At 36.5% G+C, this 12,611-nt stretch overlaps 1 protein-coding gene across 6 annotated transcripts in view; it reads left to right on the top strand.

Moving 5' to 3' along the window:
• Nucleotides 1–12,611, top strand: part of dip2a (disco-interacting protein 2 homolog A) — a 108,904-nt gene that overhangs the window by 76,998 nt on the left and 19,295 nt on the right. For 4 of the 6 annotated variants that reach the window (XM_026272597.1, XM_026272595.1, XM_026272600.1 and 1 more), the window contains 7 exons: nucleotides 1,299–1,544; nucleotides 4,058–4,189; nucleotides 5,646–5,678; nucleotides 8,345–8,464; nucleotides 10,378–10,575; nucleotides 11,253–11,344; nucleotides 11,572–11,682. In XM_026272597.1, coding sequence (XP_026128382.1) covers nucleotides 1,299–1,544; nucleotides 4,058–4,189; nucleotides 5,646–5,678; nucleotides 8,345–8,464; nucleotides 10,378–10,575; nucleotides 11,253–11,344; nucleotides 11,572–11,682 — 932 coding nt within the window. The remainder of the gene's footprint in view (nucleotides 1–1,298; nucleotides 1,545–4,057; nucleotides 4,190–5,645; nucleotides 5,679–8,344; nucleotides 8,465–10,377; nucleotides 10,576–11,252; nucleotides 11,345–11,571; nucleotides 11,683–12,611) is intronic. The other 2 variants (XM_026272596.1, XM_026272598.1) reach the window with 2 other exon arrangements.

Here is a 12,611-nt window from a genome sequence, read left to right as displayed (position 1 = left end):
ATATGACATATTTTCTTCATTAATTGGCGTACATCTGTTATTTTCTGTGGCATTACGTTTATAATGTTTTAATAATAGGGGGAATGATGTAGTCATGCGTGTTCCCATAACTGCAGGCCTCACATGCTTCGTTTCTGACCACATGAGCATTACATCATGTGTATTTTCCAGCTTAACCCCCGGCATTTCTCATCAAAGTGATATTTTAGTCAGGACTGAGAACAAATGATTTCTGCTTTATCTTTCATAACAATCATATATCAGTCCTTCTGAAGTTTTTGATGGAGGCTTTGAATATAGCTTTTATCTTTCTTTTATAACAGTGGTTCCAAAATAAAGCATTTTTAAAGCTTTATTTAAAAATAAAATGAAGATTTTTAGCTCTGAAATGATACTGTTCAGAGTGTTGATGGAAAGAAATTTGACATTGGCCATGCAATTTTAGTTGATCATGATGATAGTTAATGTGTTTATTTGAGGAGAACTGACTTCATGCATCCACTACCAGCTGATTAAAAGACATTGGGGAAAAAAAGTTTGAGTACTCATGACACTTTTTTTTTCTTTGGGGGCCACTGTAACTATGTTAGTATCATATCGTTATATCCGAGTGCAAGATGAAGAAAGGCACATTTTTTTTAGATGTGTTAGATCAGTGGTAATGACTAGTTATGTAATGTATTGATTGTTTGAGGTCTTAAGGCTATGAAGTGATAATCAGACTCTGACATGTTATCCAACTAACTGAGTCTCCAATGCAATGCCTTTTTTCATGTTTCCATATCAATTATAATGTGAGAGGTTCAAAGGTCTGCATAATATATATTCAAAACAAACTTTAAAAGATATAATGAGTTTTGCCAGAGCAGTATTTTCATGTTTTTAAGAGCTGCTGAATGTTGATCTGTGTTATTTATAACAAATGTAATACAGTCATTAGCATGAAAACTCTTTGAATATATATGCCAGTTCAATGCAAACAAAATACATTTTCTGAAACTATGAATCCTCAAATTAGAGGTGTGTTATTATTTTCCATATTATCAGACTTATAATTGCACCTGAAAGTACATGCAAACTTGTATTAAAGTACAGTGACAGCAGAGAACATCTTACTAACTACATACTTGGCTTCATTAGATAATTAATTTCCTCATAAGACAAACTACCATTTTTAGGTTTATTTTATCCAGTATGGCTCCACAAAAGGTTTCACAAATCACAAAACATTATCATTTTGTCATATTGAATTAAACGGTTCCACCCAACCATTAGTGCTCTTGTTCTTGTCCTCCCAGACACCTCCTCTGCATCAGAAGACGAAGGTTCACTGCGCCGGCAGGGACGGATCGCCTCCTCGTCTCCTTATCAGGCACATCCTAGTGTAGAGCACTGGTTTAACAGAGTCATCCAGGGCTCCTCCACCTCATCGTCTGCATCCTCCACCTCCTCCCACCCCGGAGGAAGACCCCATCACGCCACAAACACCACCTCTGCATCAGCCGCAACCGTACTGGCCGACCTCATGGCTCACACACAGCTAGGTCAGTGCTCACCACTCCAACTAACCTCTCCTCACATCCTCAGAACAGACATACACATAGACTTCAGCCGCTCTGTTTTTAGATACATGTCTTCAGAAACTCAGAGGTGGAAATGAATAGAGACTAGGCCTGACAAAACAGCACTATGAAAATTGAAGTCCATAAGACTTATAAGTCTTCTAAAGCCATGCAATATTTTTGATGCGAGATAAAGTTAAATAATGACTTAAATTTTCGTCTGTTACTGACACAGATCCGTCATATGAATTCAGCAGAATTCAGACATTGTTCTAAAATGTGTTGTTCTATTCCGTTTTAATGTTCAATTGAAAAGAGAAAGTCTTACAGGATTTAAAGATGTGAGGCTTTTAATCTCTGGGCGTACTGTTCCTTTAAATGAGATGAATCAGCATTTCTTCCTTGGTCAGCCTACACTACTGTTTAAAAGTTTGCGGTAGGAAAGATTTTGTTTGTTTTTTCTTTAAAGATATCACAGTATCACATTTCTAGAAAAATAGTAAGCAACATTACAGTTGTCAACATTGATAATAATGTCTCTTGAGCAGCAAATAAGTATATTAAGATGATTTGCATGTGACGCTGAAGACTGGAGTAATGATGCTGAAAATTCAGCTTTGCATTACTACAATAACATTTCAAAATATATCCATTTAGATAACAGTTATTTTAAACTGTAATAATATTTCACAATATTTCTGTTTCTGTATTTGTGATTAAATAAATGCAGCTTTGGAGAGCATTAAAAACTTTAAAAAATCTTCCCGACCTCAAACTTCTGAACACTAGTGGACTTAACAAGTGAAGTTTGCTGTTAGACAGCTGGGCTACTCTATGAGGGCCCACTCGCTACCCTGTTGAAAACAACAGTATATGCTGGTTAAGTATGTTATGAAGCATGGCTGCTGGTTTGAGCTGGTCAAGTTCTGGTCCTAAGCTGGTCTTGAGCAGGAGCTAGTAGCTTAGGACCAGCTCAAACCAGCAGCCATTCTTCAAAACATACCTAACAAGCATATGCTGTTTTTCCAACAGGGTAGACCAGCACCAAAACCAAAAACTGAAAAATCAAGCTGCTCTTTATAGCTGGGTGGCTGGATTTGTGTACTGATCTCAGTCCTGGAGCTCTGATTCTGATAACCCTGTCTTACTCCTAAGCACAAAATCATCAACGGGCTTCGCAATGTTTCTGTTACAGCTCAGTGCCTTAAAAACAAAAGAACAGATCTTACCTTCATCTCTAAGGTTGCCCATTTGTGCATGACGTGCTCACACACTGCTAATGTTTATAGCACAAGGAGCGCTTTACTGCTCTGCTGCTGCTCACGGCGATGATAAAATCATGGTTTTAATGCCCTGGCTGCATGCTTGCATGGTGGATGGTTGGTTTTTAAACTATTTTTTTCAGCTGTACTGGCATATCTTTAGGGTCCTGGAGCCAGTCTGTGCAGATAAAGCCAGCATTGGCCTTGTTAGTTTGACTGGCAAACAAAAGATCTGAGCAGGTTCCAGTTCTGCTGTAAAATAATCATTTTTGGCAACCTTCGCTGTTAATGAATCCTGTTCAAGGAATAATAACTCATGTAGTACTCACCCTCATATCATTTCAAGCTATGATGGTTGTTTCATAGTGAAACAAATGGAGATGGAGATCAAGCTCGATACAGTATATGACAAAGGGCGCCATGAAAGTGTCATATAAGCAGTCCAAATAACTATGTTCATGCTTTAACTCAACACAGGGCTATATCCCAGCATTGTAAAAAAAAGAAAGAAAGCCTAATTTGAAAGATTGCAGAGTCAAATTGACTACTTTTATTCTGCTTTTTTGCTGGGGTTTGATCTTGACAGCCCATCGTCACTGTTTGAACTGAATAAAAACTCTTATTTTATGCAAGTTTTGAACGGCATGAGAGTGAGTAACACCATAACTGCAGAACGCATTCACTTTACTCATCTGCTCTGCTCTTAACAGAGTTCTGCTTATAAACATTTGCATTCCCCTTATCTCTCTCCTTCTCTCGTCTCCTCCTCTTTCTTTCACCCTCTTTTTTTTTGCCTTTCTGCCCTCCGAGCTGGCCCTGGGTGCTCACTGTAAATATCCACAGATTTCACACAGTTTCATAGCCGCTCTGTGGGTCCACTGTTCTAAAGCAGTCTGCCAGACAAACCCAGCTGTAAGAGGGAAGATTAAATGCAAAACAGCTTGTTGGTCAATAGTGTGGAAATCACTTCTATATAAAAGACTATAAAGCTCTTCTTTTGGACGTTCACATGGAATCAGAACATATTTGATGTTTAATTCCATGTTTTTATCATTTTAGAGATATAGAGTTGAATTTTGGACCAGTGAGATATTATGACAGTCAAATCCTGTGCAGCTTCTTAACTATATGATCAATATCATAATTTATCATGGGTTTGATCACAGAACAGTCCATCATGCATTATTATACTTTGACCTCCACTCACCTTTGACCTTTGGCACCTCATGACAGACAACCACAGTGCACCCCCGGATGTGACAGGCCTGTCGGAGCGCTCGGTGCATGCGGAGCGTCCACAGGTGGCATCAATGCGAGGGCTTCCACGCGGATACACACACACCAGTGTCATGGAGACCGCCGATGGTGAGTCCCCTAAAGCTCCAGCCTGCAGAGCATCTTCCTGTCTCACACGTCTCTTTCCTGTAAGAAAGAGGGAATATCATGTCATTTCTCCACAGAACTCTACACACCACTGCGTCCAGAAGATCAAGCTGACTGATTTGTTTTTAGTGATTGAGATTCAAAGCTAAAAGTATTTAGCACACATAAATATTATGTTGACTTATCCAACATGCAGGTTCTTTTTTATCTTATCTATTGAAGAAAGAATGGGAGGGATAGTTTTGCCTGTTTCTTGTATGTTTCTGCTTGTCCAAGCCAGACTGTATCATGTCATCAGCATGCTCTTTTGTAGGAATAGTTCACTAAAAGAATAATAGTCTGTCATCTACTCACCTGCATGTCACTGTTAAAAACAGTCTCATTTACTCTTCCACACATTCACCCCTAGTTTGTTGATAATACAAAAAATAAAAATAAAACTTGTTTGCTGTTTTGTTTTCACCAATTTATTTTTCGCAGTTCTTGTATGTATTGTGAACACACCAGGTTTAAAAGCGTGGAAGCATAACCATTTTTACAGGACACAGCATTGTTGGGATTTCTATATAGCCTAAAATATCCAGTACTTGGTGTCATACATTGATCAGTGGACAGCAATGCTTCAAGTCGAACGAATGCACGAACACGTGCACGTATTTGCATCACTTTGATAATTCTCTGTAGATCTTCTCGCTCGCCATGATTGGTCGATTATGTAAGTTACCTGGATTTTACTGGTCAAACTACTTTGGGTGCTTTATCAAAATCCTGAGCAGGAAGTGTCCTGTATAAAAAGCACAGGCGATCTCACCAATCATAAATCCAAATCCACCTTTTTTGTCCGATAAACAAATCAGGCAGGAGAGTTGGTTAACTTTGGTGGACTCAAACTTTTAAATGGTGTGTATTGACGTCTTTCCATAGTAGAAATAAAACACCTTCTAATGTCATTCATGTTTATTTTGTGCTTTAACTAGTAAATATGAAAATATGATTGGTTCACGTGCCACTTAAACTGAGAAGGGTCAGTTTCGATTTGAGGAGAAAGGTAACATGTTTAGCTATCATTTGGCTTTATAATGCTCAAAATATGCTTAGTGAGATGTATGCTTTTTTTTGTCACAATTTCACTGTATGTCCATTAATGTTCCACTAAGGGAAAAATCATAAACGTTTTGAATGACATTAGGGTATAAAGATGAGGGTATAACATTTTTTTTTTAGGTGTAATGTCCCTTTAAGACATAGAGCTGAACATCACAACTGTACATCAGCTTTGGTGTATTAGTTCTTGGATGGATGTTTAGTTTTGGTTAACCACTAAAAGCAAGAAGACCGAAAGACTATGTCTGCCATGCTCAATTTGAGGAATCTCATCTCTGTAGAAGAAGCATGCTGTCATGAACGTGCGTGTTTATTCACGTTTTCTCTTCTTCAGGCACTGACAAGGGAGATGGGGAGGCCTTGGATGGTATTTATACATGTTTATTTCAATCTGCCCCTCCTCCTGGTGTCTCTGTGCATCTGTGTCTCAGCTGTGACCTCTGTGTTAAACACTGTCTGCTTAACTCATGGAAATTACTATCATAAGAAATGTATTTCCTCCTAATGTGTCTCTTTGTCTTTTTAATGTCGTTTAATTATTCTTTCAAGGTATTTTCGCAGCGTTTATTTATAGATTTTGCATTATGAGAAGAAACAACAATTGTCTAGAAATATCTGGGAATAAGAATTTTTTGGATGTGTCTGTGTTGATCTTTTGTGAAAGAGAAAGTACATTTTCGCATACTTTTCAAGAAAAAGTTGTTACTTGTTACAGAAAGAACATACTTAAGTGTGAAATGAGTGTAATGTTTTTGGATGCTTTATTGCATGTTAATTCCAATTTATATAAAATGCACTTAAGTATAGCTTAAGAATATCTGATGAGCATTTATTGTACACTTAAAATACTGAAATGTTATTTATATTGAAACTTGTAGTCATGTATTCCAAGATATTAGTAATTACACATTTTGTAATGATGAAGATATTTTTTTTTCAAAATATATTAACCTTGAATGTAATATTTGATACTGAAGACACTAGAGTTAAAATTATAATTAAGTACTTATGTGCTTTAGTATGTTATTAAACTCGTCAAATTAAGTGTACTTTAAAGCAGGACAGAAGATAATACAGAATGATTCAAATGTTCTTTAAAACCCTTTCATTTGACATTGTTACAAAGTGTACTTAAGGATGTTAAGAAACATAAGTACACTTAAGTTACATAAAATTATAATAAGAAGTTTTATATCATTTGGCCTGAAATGGAACATTCTCTGCAGTTAAGTGCACTTCTTTTCCACAAGAGAAAGTTTGTATTTAAGTAAATATGTGAAGAGATAATTAGACGAATGGTCCTTGCTTTTAACAACTAGATTATGCTACGCTCTGTGATTTTTGTTACTTTTTTATATATGCCCTTTACAAAACATACTTTTAGTAAAACATTTAGTTACATTTAAATGTCAAATTGGCACCATATTCAAAAGTAGTACATTTTTGTTGGCGAATAAATGCTTGGTTGAATAGTGTTGTACATTAGCCACATTATCATGGTGGTGATAGTGTGTGATTATTATGTTTAATAAAGTTAATATGGCTTATGGACATTTATGAAGCAGGATAGCAGTAGTTATGTTGTGGTTATCCTCACATGAGAACATTTGTTCTTAAACTAAATAGCAAGAAGGTGTGTGTTTGGGGAGCTGTTACAGTAATTGGCTTTCTCGGGTCCTGCAGTGAATTCTGGGTACTTGAGCACGGTCTGTGAGTGTGTGTGAGATGCAGACAGAGATGAGGGGCAGACTGACAGCGGCTGAGGCTCAGGTGTCTCTTGACAATGAAATGTCAGAGAACATCTCAGTCATGCTTATATAAATGACACAGCCATCTCTCTGTGGAATTCACAGACAGATGTTTAACAGAGAAATGAAAGAATAGATAGATTCATCATGTGAAGATGATCGTTGTGTCTTGATGTTTGGTTCTGTTCTCTCCTAACTGTAATGTGAAAGTATATGTTTACCTCAATAGAAACATTTGATGGGTGTTTCTAAAATTTATTTAAAAACCAGCTGAGAAATGTTCCTCATTGTTCTTTAGTTTTTTTGTCAGTGTTTTTTTTTTCATTACACATTGGTGATTTTGTGGTGTTTCTGTGACTCTACTAAATTCATAATTATGTAGGATGAAAGAACACTTTATACTGCAATGGGAATTGCTGAAAATTACCATCCAATCAGCAATCACCATTTCAAACAAGCACAGTTAATGTATTTTGAACAAGAAATGTAATTATTAACACTGAACAATGTATGCATTTTACATCCCTATTGGTAAAACTACCAAGAGTAACATCGAGAAATCACTGTAATAATAATATTTATTATAAAAAATAATGTAAATAAACCATCATTATTTTTTGTACAAATGTCTTCATAAGGACATTAAAATATTAATTGGCTTTTGGTACTCAATTTTAATTGGATTATTTGTGTTATTATTTAATCTGCCCTAAATCTCCATCAGTGTTTTGATATTTAGATATTTTTTATATTTGTTTTCTTATATATAGTATATGTATTTGGCATGGGGAATTGCTCAGACATGTTTGTAGCACTTTGTAGAGTGACCCTGGTGCTCATGTGATATTGTGATATTGTTTAACATGTATTAACATATTCATTGCATCTTTAGTCCCTGTGTTTCATGTGAATTGAGTTTCAATCTATTTAAACTACAGTAATCCTAAAGCCCTATCTAAAGCATATAGAGCATGATCAGATGGACTTTTTCAGAAGAAAGCTCATGAATGGTTGATGGGTAGAAGCTTGTTGCTAGGCAGCATGAGTCCAGCTGCCTCAATCAGAGTCAGGAGTCTTTGATGCTCTGGGTCAGGTGTCTCTACTGAGCACGCTCAGTACCATCTTAACCAAACCCATGGGCATACAGCCTTACACTGACTGACAGGCTGTTGTGTGAAACCCCACCATCCTTTCACAATGACCTTTCTCTGCTTTTTTATCTCATCCTCTCCATCTTTCTCTCTTTTTCTCTGTCCTACCTTCTCCTGACACTTTCTGTCTAAAGGTGTTCCAGTCAACAGTCGAGTGTCCTCTAAGATTCAGCAGCTCCTAAACACTCTGAAAAGGCCAAAGAGACCCCCTTTACGAGAGTTCTTTGTTGATGATTTCGAGGAACTTTTGGATGGTAGGTTCATGCATCTAGAAATATATCATTCTGCCATAAAGCTCTGCTAGCATTCACTTCACATAATTTACTAAAGGCTGTTTAGTCTCTGCTCAGCTATTAAGTTGCTTGCTGAACATTTAAATAGTCTGGTTAAGTGTTCACTGTACATCCAGTCCTGCAGTGTGTTTCTCTGAAACCGTCTACCTCCCCCAGCTCCACCTGTCTAGGAGTGTGTTCCACTTCTAGATACAAACTCACTTTACCTTGGGGAATTCCCACCACTATTACTGATAGTGATTTCAGCTAAGATGCTAAGAACAAAATAATAGTAAAATAAAATAGACTTAAAATAGAGCTCTTTTGTATCGAAACCACCACATCATGATAATGAGGACAAACACCAATCGCATTTCCTTCAGATCTTCAGTATTCAGGAGGAACTTAAGCTTTTACACTTAGATTGAATATCATTAATCATGACCTTTTGCTATTTAGTCAAAAACTGCTTTTTAGAAGAAGTTACTGACCCAGGAGACAGGAAAAAAACACAAAACAACAATTTTTCACAAAAGGCCAGGCAGGTTTGGACAGATTTCTTCCCTTAATAAACTAAATCATCATTTAAAAACTGCATTTTGTATTTACTTGCATTATCTTTGTTTAATATTCAAATTTGTCTAATGACCTGAATCTTTCAAGTGTGGCAAATATGCAAATAATAATAATTGTAAAAAATAAAAAATAAAAAACAAGGAAGGGGGCAAAATCTTTTCACGGCACTGCATATATATATATATATATATATATGTGTGTGTGTGTGTATGTGTGTATGTGTGTTTGTGTGTCTGTGTGTGTGTGTGTGTGTGTGTGTGCTTTTCACATCTTCTTCTTTCAAAAACATAAAAATATTTTTGCCAACCCCAAACTTTGAATGGTAGTGCATTAAAAAAATTATAATAATAAAGAAAGAAACTTTTGTTTTAAGGTTCTTTTAAGGTTCTTTATTTGTCACACACGTATTACATAAATATTGAGAAAGTGGACCTGTTTACTGAGAGTTTGGAGTGACCTGCTCTTGTTTCTTTGGTAACAGCGGCTTCTCTGATTGGTCAGTCTCAAGTCAGGATTTTATACAGCAGTTAAATCATTGAAAGGTTTAAACATTATTACTCAAGTCAATTTCTCAGAAACAAATGTCTGTTTTATTATATGCCTTTGTTTATATTATATATATAATTTTTTTGTTTATTTATGCATATAAACATAACATTGTATGCCATACTCAAATTGTTCAGCCTTTTATTTGTTTCTGCATTATGGAGATAAACTCTTATTTTATTATTGTTGTTATATACACTGTCCAGTGACAGAACAGTGATCCTCAAGTTTACAGGTCATTAAAGTTTGAGAAACCCTCTGAATCTATCTCTTCTTTTCTTTTTCTCTCTCTTCAGTCAATCATTTCTTAAGGTTATGGTAATCTCTTAGCAGCAGCATCTTCACTTTATATTCTCTCTATTTCTGTCCCTCTGCTTTTCTTTCTCTTCCTGTTCCAGACACACAAAATCAATCAAATCTATTTAAAGCCGTGTCACATTTCATCCTCAGGATGCATAAGTCACCCTGAGATGCTCAGTGACATTTAAAATCACTCTCACACAAACTCTGCTCCAAAACCCAGTGAGCTGCTTATAAATAACTGTTTTCAACTGTTTATAGGAAGGAAACTCAACTTGGTTGTGATTTTAGTAAGCACACAATAGAATACATTTTCATAGGTGGAAAATAATAGATTTTTTATTAAACTGACTAAATGTCTAAGTATACATTTATATATAATCTGTAAAATGTATATTAGCATAAAGAAAACCAAATAGGGTATATAATACGTCAGTATTGTATTAAAAAACATGATTTCCTGTCATCTACAGTCCAGCATCCAGATCCAAACCAGCCGAAGCCTGAGGGGGGTGAGATGAGACCCCTGAATGGGGATCCGCTGGGGGTGGTCACTAACTGGCCTCCTTCATTACTGGCCTCTTTACAGCGCTGGGGCACCACACAACCCAAAAGCCCCTGCCTCACTGCACTGGACAACGCCGGCAAACCCATCTACACACTAACATACGGTACGGTGGAACTTCACACTGAATTAAATACAATAATATATTATTTTCTTCTGCTCCTGATTCCTGAACTACATCATCAGTTATCATCAGTTCTGTGGAGTAACTAGTTACATGTAATTGAATTAAATATTTTAATTACAAATTTAATGTAATTGTTATAGTTACTGAGATTTTTTTAAAAAATATAAATTCCAGTTACTTATGAAAATGTTAACAATTATAAAGGGGGTTACATCTGAATATTTTCACACACATACAGATTTGATTGATTTATTTCCCAAATTGCATTGACTGCTGAAAAATGCGAGACACCAATGTTTCAGGAGTATAGGACACAGGTCGTTGTGGTTTAATGTATATCCTTTATTTGTTTAGGATTAATGGTTTTTCCAAAGCATTGTGTGATGCCAGTGTTTCCTGTCATATCTATGCAAAGATTTGATTTCAGAAACACTATCATACTGTAGCTATTAAACTGTATTTAAAATCTGTAGCCTCAGAACGATCCCACAGTAAAAAGAGGTGCCAGAGTCTGATCTTGAGGTGGCTGTGCTTTAAAATATTTTTTTTTATCATCTTAATTCAAGTGGTGAAGGATTTAGAAAATTGAACAGTGTCAGGTGCTTCTGATAGGTTAACCCTGCCTGCTTCTTGTTCTTGTAAACGTGTTTCTGTAGGGAAGTTGTGGACACAGAGTCAGAAACTTGCCTATACACTGCTAAACAAACTGAGCACCAGGAATGAACCACTACTGCGACCTGGAGACAGAGTGAGTGTCCAATATACCAATTTGTATACTTAAGCACAATTCTATGTTATTTTGTATTATAAAGGAGAAAGAAAATTCCAATATACCATTTCTGACACAACTTGACATATCCAGTGATGGACAATGTTAATACCAAGTGTAACAGGCCCAGAATAAAAGAAGTTAGCAGTAGCAGTAAACAGAATTAATGCTAGAGGTGTAAATAAATCTGTTGTGTATCTCTGCAGGTTGCTCTTGTGTTCCCTAACAATGATCCTGTGATGTTTATGGTGGCGTTTTATGCATGCCTCCTGGCGGAGCTGGTGCCTGTGCCCATTGAAGTGCCACTCACTCGAAAGGTATTAATCAGCATTACACCAGCACACAAACAACACTATTATAGATTTCAATCACATTAGAGCCCCATACAGGAAAAGACACAATATGACACCCTGATCTCCTCACATCACAGCGTTATCCTTGAAAAAAGCTTTTAAAAAGTTCTGTAAAAGACCTGAATGTCTTCTATTGAAAGGTATAACAAGTTGTCTCTGTGCTGCTTTGACGCGTGTATGGTTTGACTAATAGAGATAATGTTCCTGATGGAGATAGCTAATCCTTTAATAAAGGGGTCATATGATGTGATTTCAAATCTACCTTTATCTTTGGAGTGTTAAAAGCTGTTCATGCATAGATAAGATCTCTAAAGTTGCAAAAACTGAAGTCTCAAACCCAAAGAGATATTCTTTATAAAGTTAAGACTCGTCCATGCCCCCCTAAAATCAACAAACAACGGCTGATGCCGCCATGTTGTGGAGAAGCTGTGTGTTTCATTGTGAAAGGAAAACTGCTTTTTTTGGTCTTACAAATCAGGGCTCAGAGGTTAAGAGGTTCAGCTGTATTTACAACACTGTTCTGGAACAGTGCGATGCAATTATTCGAGTGTGTGCAGCGCATACAAGTCTGGAAATTCCAACTTTGCATGGACAGTCTTGTGCTTCTGACTCTTAGTCTGTAAGTACGTTTACATATGTAAAGAACTTGCCACTGTCTAATCAAATGTGAGTTTTGAGCAGTGCAGAGTAGCGCTTGTTGTTTGTTGTTTCTCCGATCATTAACGCAGACATAGTTTTATGTTTACGCAGTGCAATATCCAACGCAACGTGTAAAAACACAGTATAAGTCATTATAATCAGCAATTATGTCCCCACTGGATGCAATAAATGCCTCGTTTATAATGGGTTTTATTGGTTTTGTCTCGTCGTGCCGGGACACAGCATCACAGTAT

Source organism: Carassius auratus, chromosome 9 (assembly GCF_003368295.1).
Source record: "Carassius auratus strain Wakin chromosome 9, ASM336829v1, whole genome shotgun sequence".
NCBI classification, from domain to species: Eukaryota; Metazoa; Chordata; class Actinopteri; order Cypriniformes; family Cyprinidae; genus Carassius; species Carassius auratus.
The sequence above is the reverse complement of the archived record's forward strand: the minus strand, read 5'-3'. Positions and strand labels throughout refer to the sequence as shown.